Consider the following 18,421-nt stretch of genomic DNA (forward strand, 5'->3'; position numbering starts at 1 on the left):
CACAATTAGTTTTATAAGAGGTCATTATCTACTCTATTCATCTTACATTGATCATATGAATGTGTATGTGTATAAAAGTAATACAAAGTTATATAAACTATAAATGTAGTATTTACGTATGTGGGCAAATGTATGTATAAAAGACAATCTTGATAACTGGAAGTCCTACTTCTCAATAAGAAAAGCAATAAAGTTGAAACTGATTAAAAGGTTTTAAAAAAAGTAAACTTTCATTTTATTTTCTAACAACACTCACCCTATACTCTACTGAACAAAATTTATACAAACAATGCATCAACTCTTCATTGGTTCTGACATAGAGCAAGAAGGGCAAGTGGTCATAAAGAAGCCAACATGCTAAGCCAGCTTGTGCTGCCAAACAAAAGGAAGAATTAGATTTTTATGAAATTCCATAAAGTTCCATCCACTTGTCTCACAACACTAAAGAGTAAAAGCAGAAGAAAATACTTATTTTCTCTTTACCATTTCAAGCACGGTAACAGGCAAAGTTTTCAAACATAGGCACTAAGATACACATGGAAATATAAATCAAACCCAACATATTTATATGCAGAAATGGATTAACTGAGCTTCCTCACTGAGAAAATTTATTTTTTATTATAGCAGTACAGGCAAACATAGTGCTTGGCAAAATTCTCAGTTACAGATTTACATGCTTCTACAAGCATAGCTGAAATTATTTGAATGTATGTGGTTGTACTGAATCTGAGGTATAAGCAGAAAAAGATATCGTTCAGAAAGTATTCTGTTACGCATTTTAGGAGAAGAAAAAATGCTTCTTGCAGCTTGCTCTGTATATTATTACTCAAATTAAAAAAAATATCATATACATGATAGTGGCCTACTTCTGTGTCTCCACTTCAGAATTTTTATACTGACAAGTGGCTTTTGTGTTTTGTACATCATTTCAGATTGCTATAAGCATTTCAGTATCTTGTAAACTCCTTATTTTATACTTATTAAACTTCTTATAAGTTTACTGCTTGTAAATTGTATTAGTAAATAATTTATATAATGACTCATGGGTATAGTGGTCAACCCACCTGATTTCTGCATCTGCAGGGATGCCCTAGGGATAATTCTTTTGATAAAGGATACATAACTCAGGGACTAACTTTTAATAAATGTGAAACCAGATACATATGGAATGTCTTAAAGATAAAATAGTAATTGTGTCTATTCCTATCTTAACATTTATAACAGGCTATATTCTTGAAGTTGTAATTTTAAATTAAATGGACCTGGAATATGTGTCAAATGCACCTCTGATTAACATAAACCTGTTGATTGATACAAAGTTATTCCAGCTGGTTTGAAAACTACAGCCTTTGGTCATTTTCACTACTCTATTCCTCTGAGAAGATAAAACTAAGTAGCATTAAAACTTACTTTTCACTTTAATAATTAGCCGCACAATAAAAGTATCCAGATTAATTGATGATGTTTTAATTCCAAAGATGATGACCACTGACCCAGAACATAATCAGAGACAAACTAGATGCACTACCACAGACTCACAGCCAAATGTCTTTTCATTACATGTGTTTAAAAGGAAACTAATGGAGCTTACTCTTCCCTGTCTCATAAAAAATTCTATGGCTTGGCTGATGGCCCGTTGTTCGGCTTTACCATGAGAATAACAATGGGGACTGAGGGCTTGAGGAGAGGAATAATTTGCTTAATTATGCATTGCTTTTGTCAATTTCTCACAATTAAACTGAGATAACCACAGTTCTTTGGTACCTAACCATGCATATTTGTGCAGAGCATTTTCCTATTCCATAGCTGCAACTTCACCTTTTATTGTACATGAATGAACCACAATGAACATATAGGAAAAATAATGAACTAAAAAGCATTATTAAAAATGTCATCAAAGGTCACTGAAACCATCAAGCTACTGTTTGACAGTCTTTTGCTGAAGACAGCCATGTCACAACTATAGATCCTTATTAAAATTAAGCTTGTGATAGAGTATATTACCTTCTTGGAGTAATACACTACAATTTTTGCATCATATATGCAACTGAATCAAGATGATGGATCTTTCCTAACTCATTTAAGAAAAAGGCTATCAGGTCTTGATTTGTTAATAATAAAGAAACATAATTCAAAGGCCCATCAAATGAAAACCAAGAGTAAACCTTCAATCTCATTGTTCATTAATTTAAATGTTAATTGCACCAGAACACTCTTCTATGAGATACGAAGTATTAATTGTACATTCAGAGTGATAAACTGTGCTACCTCTCCTTACGATAGCAGCTGTTTATTTATTCAGCAACCTAGGGAACTCCTATTTGTTCAAACCCTATGTGGATTTGTCTCAACAGAAATATGTAATAAAATAAGTTACTTTGAAAAGGGCTAGATTATTAGTATGCTTACATGTGCATGGAAACATGCATAAAACATATGTATATATATATTACTGTTAAAGATCAGACTTTGCATTTAAATAGTTAAATGCAAAATAATGCAGAAAACAATTGAAACAAATAGAAAGAAGTAACTGTGACTTTGAAAATGTTCATTAGAAATTAAAAATTTGAATCAGAAACTTGATTTGGATGGGATTGGTAATTAATCCTCAATTATTGAGGATTATTTTCTTTACCCAAAAGCAGCCATTCTTTCATTCTCGTAAAAATATTTAGGAATAGATTATTTTTTTAAGTTACAGACAATCCTTCACACCTTAGAAATCTCTACGTTCAGATTCAGCTGTTTCATTCATGGCATACATAATTTGAATGCCATACAGAATAGCTTGAATACCACATGTTCTTTAAATAACACTTATTCTAAAGTAAAAATACATCTTCACAATTAAATATAACTTTTGTCCCTGGAAACAGAGATACTGAAATTAGAGTTAAGTAACTGGGCACTACTGGAAGTATGCCTACAGCAAAATATATCCCTCTTTAACATGGTATACATATTAGACACAAAGATGATGTACAGGTCTTAATCTGTTGATCCAGCACATATGGATTAATTTTGACTTCTAGTAACATGTGAAATTCCCATTGGAAATAGTCACAGATATATGCGCAGGGAATGACTCCAGCACTAAGATGACAGATTTAATTGTAAACATTTCCTCATTAAACAGTCCAAGCCAGAGAAACCCCAAATACCTCAGCTCTTAGGCTCACATCCCACCCTGAACATGACATTGGCATATCCTAAGATTATCTGCTGGCACATTTGCAATTTGACCTGTAGTATTCAGGGTTATAAAACAAAGGTAAATAAAGAAATTTCCTCCCACCTGACACGGCTGAATGAAAGGAGGTGTGAGAGGCCAAAAGGGATCGGGCTGATTGCAAGAAGCAAGTGTACATCTGGTGACCCTTTCTGTTTGCCGCCTGCTATTATCTTGTTGTTTGGCTGTCGGATAGTAGTTCAGAGCTGGCCAAAGAAGAGCATTAGCCAGCGAACCCCCTCCACTTTCTACTGGCATCCTGGGTCTACTACAGTTTGCAAGCATGCACCCTCCGGCTTTATGCAGTACAAAGCGCTGATCAAAGTCCCTCCAAACAGGCTGGGCTCAGGCTGCTCGCTGGAATTTGAGCCCTTGTCAGTCACGTAGGAAGTCTGCTGGCTGGACACTTTCTGCACTGAAAACAGGCCCTTTCTTAAATAGCACTGAGATTTACCCTTCAGCAATATCAAATCAGGCACCAGGGAAAAAGCCAGAATCTCAGAAAAAAACTGTAAATTAAGCATGCAAACAACAGCTGGGACCTGCTTGAATTTAATCATATGCAGGCAAAACACTTTGGGGTTAATCAAATGAAATAAACTGCTGAAATCCAGCATTCTACTTGAGTCCAGCCAACAGAGCCTGAATAATAAATGAAGTAAAGTCTTAGCAGAGGTTTGTCTCATGCCTGAGAAATGTTATAACTTCCAATTGACAGATTTTGATGTAAAATAATATATCAAGCAAAGGCTTGATGAAATAGGTCAAATTTCAGCCTGAGAGTCTTTTAATTACCCATGTACTACTGTCACCAACAGTCTTTTGTGGTGAAGCAAAGAAAGACATGAATGGTATTGAAATGAGATGAATAAGATGCTCTTTTTCCCCTTGCACACAATACTTTTACTCAGTTCTACAAAGAGAAACATTGACAAATTCAAGCCCAAGGTAACTGGGGAAGAACAAGATTTCTGGCTTTTAATTATCTCCTCCAGACCACAGCGAGGAAAAGAGTGCTGCCTATTTTCAGACACTGAAAGTATGGAATTTGGAGGACCTTAGGACTAAGGCTAAGATGCATGCATTTATAGCAAAGGTATTAGAAAGGACTGAGTAATTTTCTGGTCAGCAAAGGCACTGCAGAAGATACCCTGTTCATACAGTTCTCTGTCTTCCAGAGATGGATGTATCTACAGAAGCAATAGGCAGCAATAAAACCTTTTTCTGCATTGGAATTACTGTTTGTTCAGTTTGGCATCAAAACAGGGCTCAAAATGAGGCTCACAGTATTATCAATTTAGAGAGTAAAACATGGTTTTGATTTCTTCTCAGAACAAATTCCAGCTTTTGTGATTAGGATTATTTCTCCTTTAAATGTCGAGAGCTAATGAAGCATGTCTCTTAGATTAGGAGATAAATGATAAATGAATACAAGAAAGTGAACTTCATGAAAATTAGAAGCCCATCTGGGTTTTCATAAATTCGACAAATTAAATCAAGTATTAGTTACTCTCATAATTTTTATGAAAAATATATAAACACTGGCACTAAAGTATCAATTCCATGATTAGACTCAATTTCAGAGGCCATATTACAATTAAAATGCAGTATACGCACACTGTTTTCAAGCTGGATTTTATTCCTGATGTTTTTAAGTGAAACTTTGTAGAATTTATTTGATAAAGTACTCACAGGACTGACAGAATTAGTACTAACACATCCTTAAGTGGTCTCTTTTGATCCTTTGGACTTATGTGGGACGGTTTTTTTTAATGCTTTATATCTTTTGTACCACAAAGAGCAGAAAATGAACTCAGAACAAGGCTTATTATGAAATACTTTTCAATATTGGGTTTGTGAAGTATGTATCTCATGACAGCATCCCCAAAATATTTACTTATAATATCTAGTCATACTTTTAAGATTGTATTCATTGTGAAGGTGTCTAAATCCCTTGTTCATGCCTGGAGAATTTGAAGTCTCTAACTTTCATGCTTCTGACAAGTTTAATTTTGAGGGAATTTCCACGTATTGTGAATTTGGAAAAAGGACAGATTTCTCTGGTACCATTTAAAAACCCCATGTGCTAAAAGGATCAGCTTTAGGGTTGCTTATAGGCTGAGCGCTTAAAGAGTGTCACCATGGAGATGGATTAGAAAGTGAGTGACACAGTCAAAAGAACATGATTAAATTAGCCTTTATACAACATACAGCATGCACATATATATATGCATACTTATTTCTCATCCATGCAGCACATATTGAGTGAAAGCCAAGTAAAAATGTAACTATTCATGTTTAGCTTGACTCAGTTTATTTGAAATATGGACCAAATCTAATTTTAGCTTGAAACTGACTTTGAGAATTTGCCTAGAATAGGTAACGCTATTAGAGACCAGCCTGTATGAGGTTTACTCGACACAAAGGAATGCTGAAAAGAGATATAGTCAATAACTTCTAGATAACACTGGGGAGAGATTGAACACAATTTGCCCAATGGCTTCAGTGCCTCAGCTGTAGAGGAGAATGCCCTGCCATCCTCACTCTATTGCATGCTTAATTGTAGGCTACAGCATTGCTAGGGTGACTGGAAATGCATAGAGACTAACTAAAGCCATCTTTTAACTCTCCTTTTAACATACCAGCAAGAATACAGTGGTGTTTTCTGTTCATAGCTAGCAGACGTAGAGAAAGGCAAAATGCCCAGAGAGTGAAGTAAGGAATGGTACTAAGAGCCTGAGTTCCCACCATCAAAGTATCTCCCATACCAGCTCTAGTAGAGGCGGTGAGCACAAGCCCACTGCAAGCAAACAGTTTAGTCTTACTGATGTGGCATTACTGCTCAGAAGCACACAATGCTTTGGGTTGGGAGGGACCTTTAAAGATCATCTAGTTCAACCCCCCAGCTGTGGGCAGGGACAACTTCCACTAGATCAGGGGTTTGCAGGAATCAAGCTAACTCCTCTGGTTAACACCAGCTACTGCTGTGTGGGCATTAATAGGGCACTCAGAGCAGATGTGGGGATGTCTGTGACTGTGCTGCATCACAAGCCCAGCCACAGCCAGCCTCCCCATGCTCCCCACTGCAAGTCAGAGCTGCCGCAGCTTTGTGTTCTTAGTGGAAAGAAGAGCGTCCTGCAGAGAACAGCAGAATTGTTAGTAAACACAATAACCCAAAGCATTCTGGTTTAGTTCTTCTCACCCCTTAGTGTTCTGTTTTGTTTTGCTTTGTTTTTTTGTTGGTCTTAGGATGGGTGAGTAAAGACCTGCCCAGCCTGGCAAAGATGAAAATCTGAGTCTACAATATCTGAATGAAGGAACCCCATACCCAGGATAAGCATGCTGTCTATAAACTCCCAGATGAATAACCCACCTTGGAATCTAGCTTTTAAACTTACAAACATTGCAGGACTCCTGTGTTTTCTGCCTCACTAGCTCATTCTCAGAACTCAAAACAGACTGGCAACCTATACTGCTACAGAGGTATGAATACCAACAGCCACCCAAACAGAGCAGAAAGCACTAAATTTTCCATGTTTTCATGCCTGGCAGTCCTAAGAGAACAAGGAACTTTCACAGAGCTAGAGATTATTTTCTCACAAAAGGAACACAGTACTACTGCACTGAAATAATTTCTTGAAAATTACAGCAGTATTTATAGAGCTAAATACTCAGTACATCTCCATTTCAAAGAAAGGCACTCCAAATTGCTGAGGACATCAGGAAACTTTTCTTGAAATGCAAAATAATACTTTCTTGCAACTGCCTCTCAGCTTTTCTTGAAATGGTAAGTATAGTTATATCCTGAATTGCATTAAAAAATCACTATACAACAGATTGTTCAGTAACTATATGGTAACTTCATATGAAGCCATAGTAACCAGACAGGACTGCAGCTCACATTCCCTGAGTTGCATTATTTTCTGATAACATGTTCAATAACTCATATTATCAGTGTGTGACAATTGGAAGTGACACCAGGAGCAATCTGTGAAATAGCCCGTTTTCCATTAGTTATATATCAGCACAGTTGCTGCAGCATATGAATTCTACATACAATTGTATACTGTGCTTTCTTCCACATCTATCTGCATTTTGTAGGGTTTATCTTTGTGAAGTGAAACCGTAATGAATTCTATTATATTATGCAATTCCTGCCCTTTCTTTGGTTGTGTCTCCTTCCTTTTGGGCTTTTTTTTAATTGATTCTGAGAAAAGAGTGAAACTGAATTGGATAGGACTGTTGTCACATACAATGTGACAATACTGAGTATGGAGCATGGAAACTTTCTTTTCTATTTCCACTGTATTTGATTACAGGATTTCTTCTGCTTGAAGCTGAGGCAATATAGAAATTTAAGAAAATAATTCATTGTATACTATAAATAAATAGTAAAATCAACAGTAGTAAACAAATAGTAAAAATTTCCCAGATGATGTGTTGAACAAGAGCTATTACCCAATCTGATAATATATTCTTTGATACTGTTTATGATCACAAGCAAAAATACTTACATTTGCTGAAAGTTGAGATGTAAGGGTAGCAACTTTCTCTTGTGATGCAACCAGCTCTCTCCGTAGTTTCTGAATTTGCTAGGAAAGAAAAACAAGCCTGTTGTCAGTATTTCAGCAATTTCCTTTTGTTGTGGTTTTTGTTTGTTTTCTCAAGGTTTACAATGTCTTAGTTTCATGTTCTAATCTCAAAAATAATCATAATTACAAATTATTAAAAGTTGGCACTTAGTGCTGCTGCTCCGGTTGTTTTCTTGCACTTAACCAGTGTATGAGCTCGGATTCCAGTTAAAGGGAGCACATATGGGCAAATGCTTAATTACTTCATATGTACAACCCTCTGTTTGTACATGTAAAGGTCATGTTTTCTTACCAAATCCTGTAAGTTCCAAATACATTCTTAGTACAATCAAGTACAGCAGCCCTGGATGAGGCCTGAGATTATGAAACATGAATGAATTTGGGTGAGGTTCACTGTGCCTAAGTGTAGACTTGATGCAATGAACATACGTTAAATGTCTACATTAGACTCAGATAAAGGGCCAAAAAATAGTCCCTCACTGCCTGGCATGAAGAAAGCTTTGGTGACTACCTTGGACACAGAATTTTGCTTCATGTATGTCTAAAGCTAGATAAGGTGTAGTATTTTTTTCTTTTGCTCTAACACAATTCTTTCTACAGTCTCTGTAATTCAAACATGCAGCCTCTTTAAAACATATACTACTCAAAACCTGCTTGCCAACCTAAAGAAAAAAAACAAAAATGTTGCTTTAAATGTTCTTGTTGACATGAGAATAAACTTAATTCAAGGCTCCTGTATCCTCTAATGTAAAACAGAATCCTGAAGAAAAATATCTGTTTACATTTCAGCTAAGACAGATATCTAGCATGAAGCTTCCACATAATTTTAAGCTCATTTAACACTATCTGAGATCTTTCAGAGACTCCAGGCATTGCACTGAACTTAAGCACAGCATGGAGTTCCACTTTAAAACCCCTTTCATATTCAGACATAAAAGAAATTCTTCCAGACTATGAAACAATAAAGTAATATGTCTAAAACTAGCCTAGGAAAGGAAGCACATAATGTTCATTAGAAAAGACTATTTCAACACTTTAATTTTATGACAAATGTGAAAACCAACAGGGAATATTGCATAGGCTTTAAGAATGAACAAATTCCTGTGCATCTATGATACAAAGATAGCTAGGTCATTTACACTAGCTCAGAGCAAAGGAGACACATTATTGACCTGTTCTCTATCCTGGACTGCCACTTTTTCCAAGTTTTCTCTTAAGCTACATTTTCATCATATTCCTGCAACTATACAAGGGTGGTTCTTGTGAAATGCTGTCCAACATCTCCTGTAAGAGCAGACCTAGATACTGAGAAAACATCATGTGGGAATTACACAGTAAAGAACTGTTGTTTCACCTCTATATACAGTCCCATATAAAGGGTGATGGAGTGAGGAATTATCATTTACACTACTGAGCTATGGCATGCTTCTTTAGCTCCTTTGCTTTAACTTTCAAAGACAGAAGCTTAGAAGATTTGGGTAGAAAATATACTGAAATATACTGTGTCAAGTAAGGAAGAATATGTTATTTGTTCAACTTCTGCAAAATATCTTTTAGTTGACTTTGTATCTGATAAAAGTAGTAAAAATAAGAGCAGCATAAATGCAGGAGTTGGAAGGCATGTAGCTAGCTCTGTGAATTAAAAGTGCACCCTTTGGTGCTGCATTTTATTGCTCCTACTCCTTGGTGCCCTTTTAATACAACCAGGACTTTGTTTTGAGAAAGTCTGTAATTGTATCCAGCTTCTGACCCCGGTTTGTTCCCCATTCTTATACACTGTGAGGAGAAAGAAGCTGTTTTCCATGTCAGATTTGATTTATATCTGAAATCAATCCATGTTGCTCTGAAATCCATCAAAGTGGTCAGTTTCAGAAATTTAATATAATGCAAAATGTAAGGGAGAGAAGTTCAAAGCAAACATTTGAAGTATTTTTCTCCTGAAAGGCAGCACATTACCTTGAATTGCACAGGCCCTTAGATCCAGTAAACAGCGGTATTAAGTCTGAAATCAGACATATCACAACTCCTCCACTCAGAAGCCTGACTCTCATCAATTCTTTTCACTATTTTAGAACCTCAGCCAAGAGGTATTTTTCAGCATGATGCTAAGAAAACACCACCTAGAGCACTAGAAGCTGCATCAGATTTTAATCAGTATTTCTTAAAAAACAGTGCAGACACAGGGTATTATTTTCCCCAGCAACTCAACAGTTTATCCATAGCAGGTAAACAATATACTTAATAAAATTCAATACATAAACATAAAAATGAAGAAGAGCTCTTACCTCTGAATGTGCTTTTTCTTCTGCCTGTAAGAAAACAAAGAAGAAATGGCTTAGAAACTGTGTGGAACAAAACTGCAGCAACAGAAAATAAAAGCCAGCTACACTGAAGTGAAATTAATAGCTTCACGGATTCACTACATTTAATGAATGTATGCAGTAAAAACAATAAATAGAATTCTATTCAACTTACTTGTCAAGACTCCAGATGAAACCCCAAGGAGTTTACCGAGTGTACTGACAATAGGAAACAGTGGACAAAGGGAGAATAGGAACAGAGCAGCAGAAACTACAGCTACATTTCTAAGATACAAAAGAAAACTTGCTGTGCCGCCATGGCACAGACCAGCACTTTTACATTGTAATGATTATTATTGCTCCTGAAACATTTTTTTTTTTTTTTACTGCATACTGAGCAATATTCCTACTAGGTACTCCTGCTACAAGTTGACAGCATATCAGTAAAACATACATGGGAGGAACATGATGGGAGAGGTGCATTTGCACTTCCAAGTAACTTCCTCCACACAGAGTACTGATCAAAATATTAAGGGCTATCAAGGTCAGTTAAAGTTTCAGCTTAAATTTGCTAATAATATTTAATAATTTGAGATATTTTCCATATTCTTATGTAATGATGTTATTTACATAGCAGTCTTTTTCAACAAGCTAAGAAACGAAAAGACTTTGGAAGTCATTAGATTTGTAAGCATGAGAGTAGTCTAATTTGGGAGGCATTTGGTATTTGGTGGACAGAAAAATCTTGCTTCAGTAGAATTCTAATGGAAAAGAATGGCATGCCATGAGAGAGGAACTCTTTCGGAACATAAAATAAGAAGCAGTTAATGTACTGGAAAACAACCCACCCCATGATCTGAGGTGCCCCACATTCAGAGAAGCAGTCTAACATCATCTGGAAGAGAAGTAGCAGTAAAAGGAAAATGTGGGTAGAAGAATTAGCTATAAATAACACTAGGAAAGCTAAGAAAACCCAAGGTTCCTGGGAAGATTCCCTTACATGAGGCAGCATCTGTGTTATTACAAATTAATATAGCTACTTTTTTTAAGCCTGTATTAAGCGTTACTTTTGTGCTATTAGAATTTTAATAATTTGTTAAAGAAACATTTTCTTACTTTATCTAGTATAGTGAAGAAGACTTTTAGAGAATGCCTCTTTCCATACATGCTTATGTCATGTCAGTCACCAAAAAGACTGAGATATTTCCCCGTGCAACACTTGAAAACTACTCTTGGCTCAAACTACTCTAATACCTGGCACGTCACTACATGGGACTGATTTAGTACAATGACTGTTTTATTTGCTGGCACTCATGTGATACACAAGCTGATAATAACTCTCTGATCTATAGTCATAAAAAAGAGATCCGCCTACATAAAAAATTAAATTCTATTCTCATTATTGTTGCTTTAAATGTGTGGTCCATGAAAAGTCACAAATAGATCAAGAAATTCCTTGTTCCCTTAGGAATTCTAATGTGCCAAGAAAACAAACAAACACATCTAAGGTTGACGACTTTTTCCTGAAGCTGATACGCTGGGGACATGGTCCCTTGTCCTTAGACCACCAACCCCTGCAGATGAAGGCAGTGCTACCTATTGTTACCAGATGACTCCCTCACTATATAAGGAACCATTGCCTCTCCCCCAGAGTTCAGAGAGGTGGCTTCCACAGGTTAACTTTTGCAGGGACTGGAAGAAGTAAATGAAAGAGAAGTAACATGACTCTGGGCATACTATCAACTTAAAAATAAAATCTGGCAACCAAATACATCTGAGCAATTTTTACTTGACTTTGCACTGACACCATTATAAGCCAGCACTCAGCCATTAGTTCAAAAGGCTCTAATAGGAAATAGTTTTTTTCCTCCTTCTACTTCATCGTATCCATACATCCCACCCTTGTAAGGATTAATTTTCTTCTTTTTTTGAAGACTTAAAATATTAACATACAAATGACATGTCCTTACACATCTCCTTTGAGCTTGGCTTAGCACAGTTAATGAAGTCTAGGGATTCTAAGTGTAGCTAATGCTGAAAGCCAGTGCCAGAAATATAGCAATTAACTAAATGTATGCAAACTGCAGTGTCGCACCTATTGAGCAGGAGGAGATTAGAGACAACTTGTCATAATATACACTATCACATATTTTTTTCAACTTCTCTGAGAGCTAGATATACTCCCTGCCGAGACCGAATCAGTATTTCAGTCATATAGTCTACTAAGTCAGATTACAGGGCACACTTTTCTGTGAAACCAAATGGTTGTCTCTGTACATGCATATTTCTACAAGCTAGATTTCCAGTCTATTCATGTAAGTCCTGAAAACCCAAATACAAATCAAGAAGAAACCCAATATGCAGAACTTCTGTCTTATTGGACTTATTCATTGCAATGGCAGCAAATCATGAAATTTCTCTTCTGAATCTCATATTCTAATTCTCAAAGAAACAAACTTCAGAGAATAACTTCAAGATTTGCTGCTACCTTTTGGTAATAATACATAAAGGTCTTGATCTTTATTTAGTACTTTGAATCTCTCCAGTGATTTGGCTGCAGAAAACCACTAGCACCAAGGCTTAAGGCAATGCTTGAGAATCCTGATAAATATATTGATTGAGATACTTATGGAAAGGCAGTCTCTTTAGAAATACCGCTTAGTGATTTTGGGCTGCTTAACTAAGTTGAAAATGCTCTTGTACTCTTTTACTCTAGTAACAGCTGAAAGTGAGTTACATGTGCTCTTCTGAAGGAAAAGTGGCACATCATTGAACAATGAAATGTCATTCTCTGCCTTCAGCTGATGTGATACTGATTGCCAGCCTTTCATGTTCCTGTAGTCCACTTGCACATCATCTGATTAATTGCTGAAAAATTTAAACCTGTTTCACAAGATGAGAGGCATCAAGTAGAAGAAATGCTGATCAAAAATCATTCCTACTAATTTTGTCATACTAATTTCTTTCTTGCCCTTTACAGATTTTTCTATGATTTCCATTATTATGCCTACATAATCCATAACTTCAAGAGTGGGGCTTAGCTGCAATATGAATTCAGTCAGAAGTTTCAGAAGATACCACTTACACTTGGGTAAACCTTTTAAAGTTTGTTTTGCAGGAAAAATGCTGTTATTTAATATCATGGGGTTTAAGTAATATTTCCAAGATACTCAATAATCTTGAATGATAGCAGGCTATATAACTAGAAAGTATTAACAAATTCCTGCTACATTACAATATCAGAGCAGAGGTATTTCATACCTACTGACTTATTGAGTACTGAAAACATCCTGTGTCACTTGCAAATTTGATTTTTATCATCTACCAGTTTCATAATATTATTCTATAATTTGACATTAAAGGTTGAATTACAATTTTGGACAACGCCCCATGCAAACTGATCATAGTGACTCGTAGACAGGGAAATAGTAGCAAAAACTACAAAATAGTAGCATAGGAGACAGACCATTCATGAATGCATGGTATGAAAGCAGGTAAGTGGTTTGCTCTGCCATGAAAAAGGGCTAGTACAGCATGTAATTGTAGTTAGTGAATAGGTTGCAAAGCAACTGCTGTGTATCAGCAAGGGAATGTCCAAACATGTTTAGCTCCTTCCATATGGATGATTTCTTGTTAGTAGAACAACTGAAGCAAGAAATTATGCAGAAGACATCAAAAAAGAGACCAAACCAATAAAACAGAGAGAGAGAAAAAAAAAAAAAAAGCAGAACTTGCTTGAGCTGGAATACAATTATTACTCAGTCTAATTAATCTAATTAACAAAAGGTAATAATTTTTAAAGATTCTCTTTGGAAGAGAATTTCTCTTTGGAAATAACATCTAAACACAGTCATTTTCCACCGTAGACATTTAAACTGCTAATTGCATCCTCCTTACCCTAAAGCAATCTTGTGTTTTTGAAGAAGTGTACCTCAGTGACGGGACAAGAACACTTTGTAAATTGTGCAATTAGAAAACTAGCTGAAAATAAGGAATATCACTCAAAGTTATCAAATACGAGAGAATAAGGACTCCATTAAAGAGAAACTCCTAGACCATTAGCTTCTTTTTAGCTTTCAAAATATACACTACCTTATTTAAGCAGTTCTGAGCAAGTCACATAAACCCATGAAAATAATGCATTCTAAAATAACATGACAGTAATACTAAAGCTGAAAATAAGTGTCCTTGCTTTATTATAGTGCAATTTTAATCCTTCTAGATCACAAAATATTTGAATTTTCATGAACAATGAACAAGAACAGAGGCGGGCAGAACTTTTTTCTAATATATAAATACTCACCGTGGAGTAGAGAGAGGATGTGCTGGAGACAAGTGATAATGAGGACCCATGTACTTAAAAAAAAAAAGAAAAAGAAAATAACATGAAATATTGATAAAAGCATAAAAGTTCCCCCATGGAGCTCAATAACTAAACATATTTTTAAAATGAGAACCAATCTTTCATAAAGAGCAATTATGATCTATCAGTATAGAAAAGCTATTGATATTTTTTCCTTCACTTAAAAGGATTGTTCTACAGAAAAAGCACTTTCCTGTGTATGAGGTGGAAGAGAATGCCAGTGAGGTTCAGCATTATTACCAGCAAACCAAGCATCACTTTTGTTGCTTTGACAACAAAACACTTGATAAATACACTCTTTAAAGAAACCAGAAATTGAGCTGTTTATACACCTGTCCAAGCCTGAGCAAACTTATTTTAATATGAGACTGTGCTTTGCAAAACAGTCCACACTCCCTGGAGTGAGTTCCCAGGCTTTGCTCAGCTGTTTTTTCTCCTCAGCTCAATGCAGACCCATGTATTTGTAATCCACGTGAAGGGGTTACTGCAAGAAGTAGTGCCATATTCCCACTGATAATCAGCAGTCAGCCTCAAGAGCACCAAGTGAATGTTGCAGGAAAAAATGTGGTTTTTGGCCTCGCTGAAAATGGCAAATGAAGACTAAACTGAAATCAAGCTGCCTCTTGTGCTTCTGATGACACTCCCAATGAAGGATACACTAGTAGAGAATTTTAAATGAGATAATTTATTTCATTACTTCTTTGTATTTTTGTTTCAAAATGTTTTTGTTTAATATTTATAATCTGCCAGGGTTTGGTAAATAAATTATTTTGCTTTAATAGCTATCTGGCATCCATATGCCAACCTGACAATACAAGAACACTTGGGTTAACCAAATAGACTTTAAATCTAATTTTGTAACTGGGTAAACACAAAGAGATGTGGTACACTGACCACTGAAACCCAGTTGCTTTGAATCTATCTTTGGTGTTCAGTCTCTGCTTTAAATCTCTTGACTAAACTCCCATTCTGCTCTTGTACACAGTGACTCTACCCATTACGTCCTTCTTTAAAATTCCTCAGAGCTCCTATCTTAAATAAAATACGTTGACCTTCTAATAGCATCATTTCATGTTAATCTCTAATGACTATAAACTGCTGAAAACTGTTTATTATTGCTGCACTGACTTTCATTTACTCAGGTTGATCACGGTTATCCACTCCAGCTGGATATGAAACACAACCAATGAAAAAGCTTTCATCAAAGCCACTGGTGACCCATTACTGAAATTCTAGATTTAACACTCTTTTTCTATGCATAAATTATTTGCCTTGTTTCCTCTATTATTCTTTCAGTGCTTCCTTTGATAATGTTCCTGTTCCTCAGCAAAGGGTCTGTAGTCACCTCTGTCCTTGAATTATATGATCTGCTTCTGTGCAGTCAGCCATCCTCTGTGCTGACAACTCACAGCTTGATCTGTCCTGCACCCTACTGCTAGTATTACATACCCAGATGTCAGCCTGACATATCATCTAAAATACAGAAGGGGGAATTGAAAAGTGAAAATATTAGTTGTCTGTTATTTCATCTAAGACTTTTTTCTTTTTCCCTTTTTATCTCCTAACTATGAGCTCTGGGGCTAGGGGAAAACTATTTGCTTATTATAAAGACCATTTATATTGCCATCACTTTGCAGTAAACAAGACAGATCAGATGATGTAGGATAAATCTCCATTAAATTTTAGTGGGTTTTTTTTTTTTGCTTTGGGTTGTAGGGTTTTGTGTTTTGTTTGGTTTTGGGCTTTTTTTTTTTTTTTTTGTTTGTTTGTTTTTTTTTGGGAGGGGGGAGGTTGGTTTTTTGTTTGGTTTTTTTTGGGGGGGGAGGGGGAGTTGTTGCTTGTTTCTTCTTTACTTAAAGGGTGTGAGAATTTTTTGCTTATGGGAATTCTGCAAATAAGCAGATTTACCAGAAATATTGCACAGAAGAAAATGTTACAGTGCATTTAATTAGGAGCTGTCAGATTCTCTGTGGTTAAAAAAGAACAAGATCCAAAACCAAACCCCAACATATTCTCTAAATTCCAGGTGCTGTTTATAGTATTAAAGAAACCAGACCAACAATAATAAGATGCATAAAGAAAGTGGTGAGGTCAGATTAAGTGACAGAGGTTGAATACAGAAATTCACATAGTGTTTGTTGTAGGAAGCAGTAGGAAACTAGAAAAATTAAATGACTACAAAAGAAAGGGGGTATTAAGTAGCACTGGCATTTGGAAAAAAAGAAGGAAATACAGAAGTAGGACTAAGAAATCACAGTAGTCAAGGTATGCTCAGACACTTCAAATTTAGAGGCAAAAATAATAAAATAATTTTCCAACAATGGCTTCCTTTCCTCCAAAATTTCTGATAAAGGACTTAACACATGTATGAGATACACAGTGTTGCGTATTACTGTGTGAAAGAAATATCTTGCATGTTTTAGGGCAAGGAAGTCCTGTGAGATCAGCTCAACAGAATTAGAAAAAAGGATTCACAAAATTATTCAAATTTTTATGTTGCAGAAGAAATATTTTTAAATTTTACTACTCCTTGAAGGCCTATTTTGGGAGCCTATTTGGGAGGCTATTCACTGGTCCAAATAGTAACTCAGTCTTACCTTCCTCCATGCTGTCCCTGAATGAACCTGAATGACTAATTGCTCGTGGTCTCTCTTCTAAGGATGTAGCACTGCCACACAGCTGGGAGTCATCATACAGATCAAAAGAAGTGTCTTGTGCAGGGATGCTGTTTGAACGCATCATACTGGGTCCAGGAAGGTTAAACTGAGATAGGTTGGTTGGACTCACTGGAATACAAAACTTTATTACTGAAGCACATTTCCATTAGATAAATTTTGCTTTTGAACAAAATTGTAATGTAGGACCAGCATGGCTAGGTGGAGTTTACGCTGTCGAGAAAATGAAAGGCTTTTATTCCCACATACAAAGTCACCACAGAAAGGTGAAGCAGATGATCTTCAAGGAGCTGGAGCTGGATGAGACTAATCCTGTAAAACATGGTAACACTAACACTGGTGTCTGAACACACACTTGCTCACTTTGACAGACCAAAATGGAGAGGCAATGGGAGAGATTCAAAAGTTAAAAGTTAAAAAGGAATAAGAAGTCATAAGAATTTTTTATGAGCAGCTCTTCTAATGGATCCGTATCTGTGTTTTATTGCTATATACCTATATTACTAACTGCTTTCAAGACCAAAGTTCATTGGCACATGCAAGACGTTTATCCTTTAATTTTCTACAGCACCTACCATTATATCAAGTTAAAATTGCTGCACAGGCCAGTTGAATTTTATCATAATAAATAGGAGTAGTCCAATCACTTGTGGTTGAAATCTAGAACAGCGTTGATGAACCTGCTTTCAGCTTTTGCACAGTTTGTTTGCCAGTAGCAAGGAAAGCCTGGTTATGGTTCACCTGGACCACATGAACTCAATGCCTAGAAGAAAAAGGCAATCGTCTATCCAAATTCAGTCTCAGAGTTTGGAATTTTATTTTTGGTCATGCAATATGTGCCATAAGTTAAAAATTATGAGAGCAACTGTGTTGTGAGAGCAAATTATTCCATAGGGTTATGGTAATGGAAAGAAGGAAGTGACAATGACAAAATGATTTTTTTTAAAAAAACCACGATCTTATTGCTCTGTGTTCTGAGCACAAAATCTATGAACTAAATGAAAAAAGATAATTGCAAGCAGAAAATGATAGTGTGAAAGAAACACTGCTTAAAAAGAGCTGTGTCTAAAACTACTGCAAGTACATGGAAGAAATCCAAAGCAGTGGCTAGATTAGCCAGGATCTAACTTCATTTTTAAAGTGGCTTTGTTCAACTTCATTTCCCATACGCAATAAAGTCCAACATAAAGACCATCAAATTTCTTTTGAGTGACTGTAACCTACAGATGCCATAAGCTGTGACAGAGTGATAGAAGTGT

At 36.0% G+C, this 18,421-nt stretch overlaps 1 protein-coding gene across 11 annotated transcripts in view; it reads right to left on the minus strand.

Annotated features, from left to right (window-relative positions):
- NAV3 (neuron navigator 3) overlaps positions 1-18,421 on the minus strand; it is a 543,191-nt gene that overhangs the window by 31,274 nt on the left and 493,496 nt on the right. For all 11 annotated transcript variants that reach the window (XM_061454721.1, XM_061454723.1, XM_061454722.1 and 8 more), the window contains 4 exons: positions 17,085-17,273; positions 14,428-14,480; positions 10,110-10,133; positions 7,747-7,824 (listed from right to left, as the gene is read on the minus strand). In XM_061454721.1, coding sequence (XP_061310705.1) covers positions 7,747-7,824; positions 10,110-10,133; positions 14,428-14,480; positions 17,085-17,273 — 344 coding nt within the window. The remainder of the gene's footprint in view (positions 1-7,746; positions 7,825-10,109; positions 10,134-14,427; positions 14,481-17,084; positions 17,274-18,421) is intronic.

Source organism: Pezoporus flaviventris, unplaced genomic scaffold (assembly GCF_033815535.1).
Source record: "Pezoporus flaviventris isolate CSIRO_AGI_PZ_B2104156 unplaced genomic scaffold, CSIRO_AGI_Pfla_v1 ptg000016l, whole genome shotgun sequence".
NCBI lineage: Eukaryota > Metazoa > Chordata > Aves > Psittaciformes > Psittacidae > Pezoporus > Pezoporus flaviventris.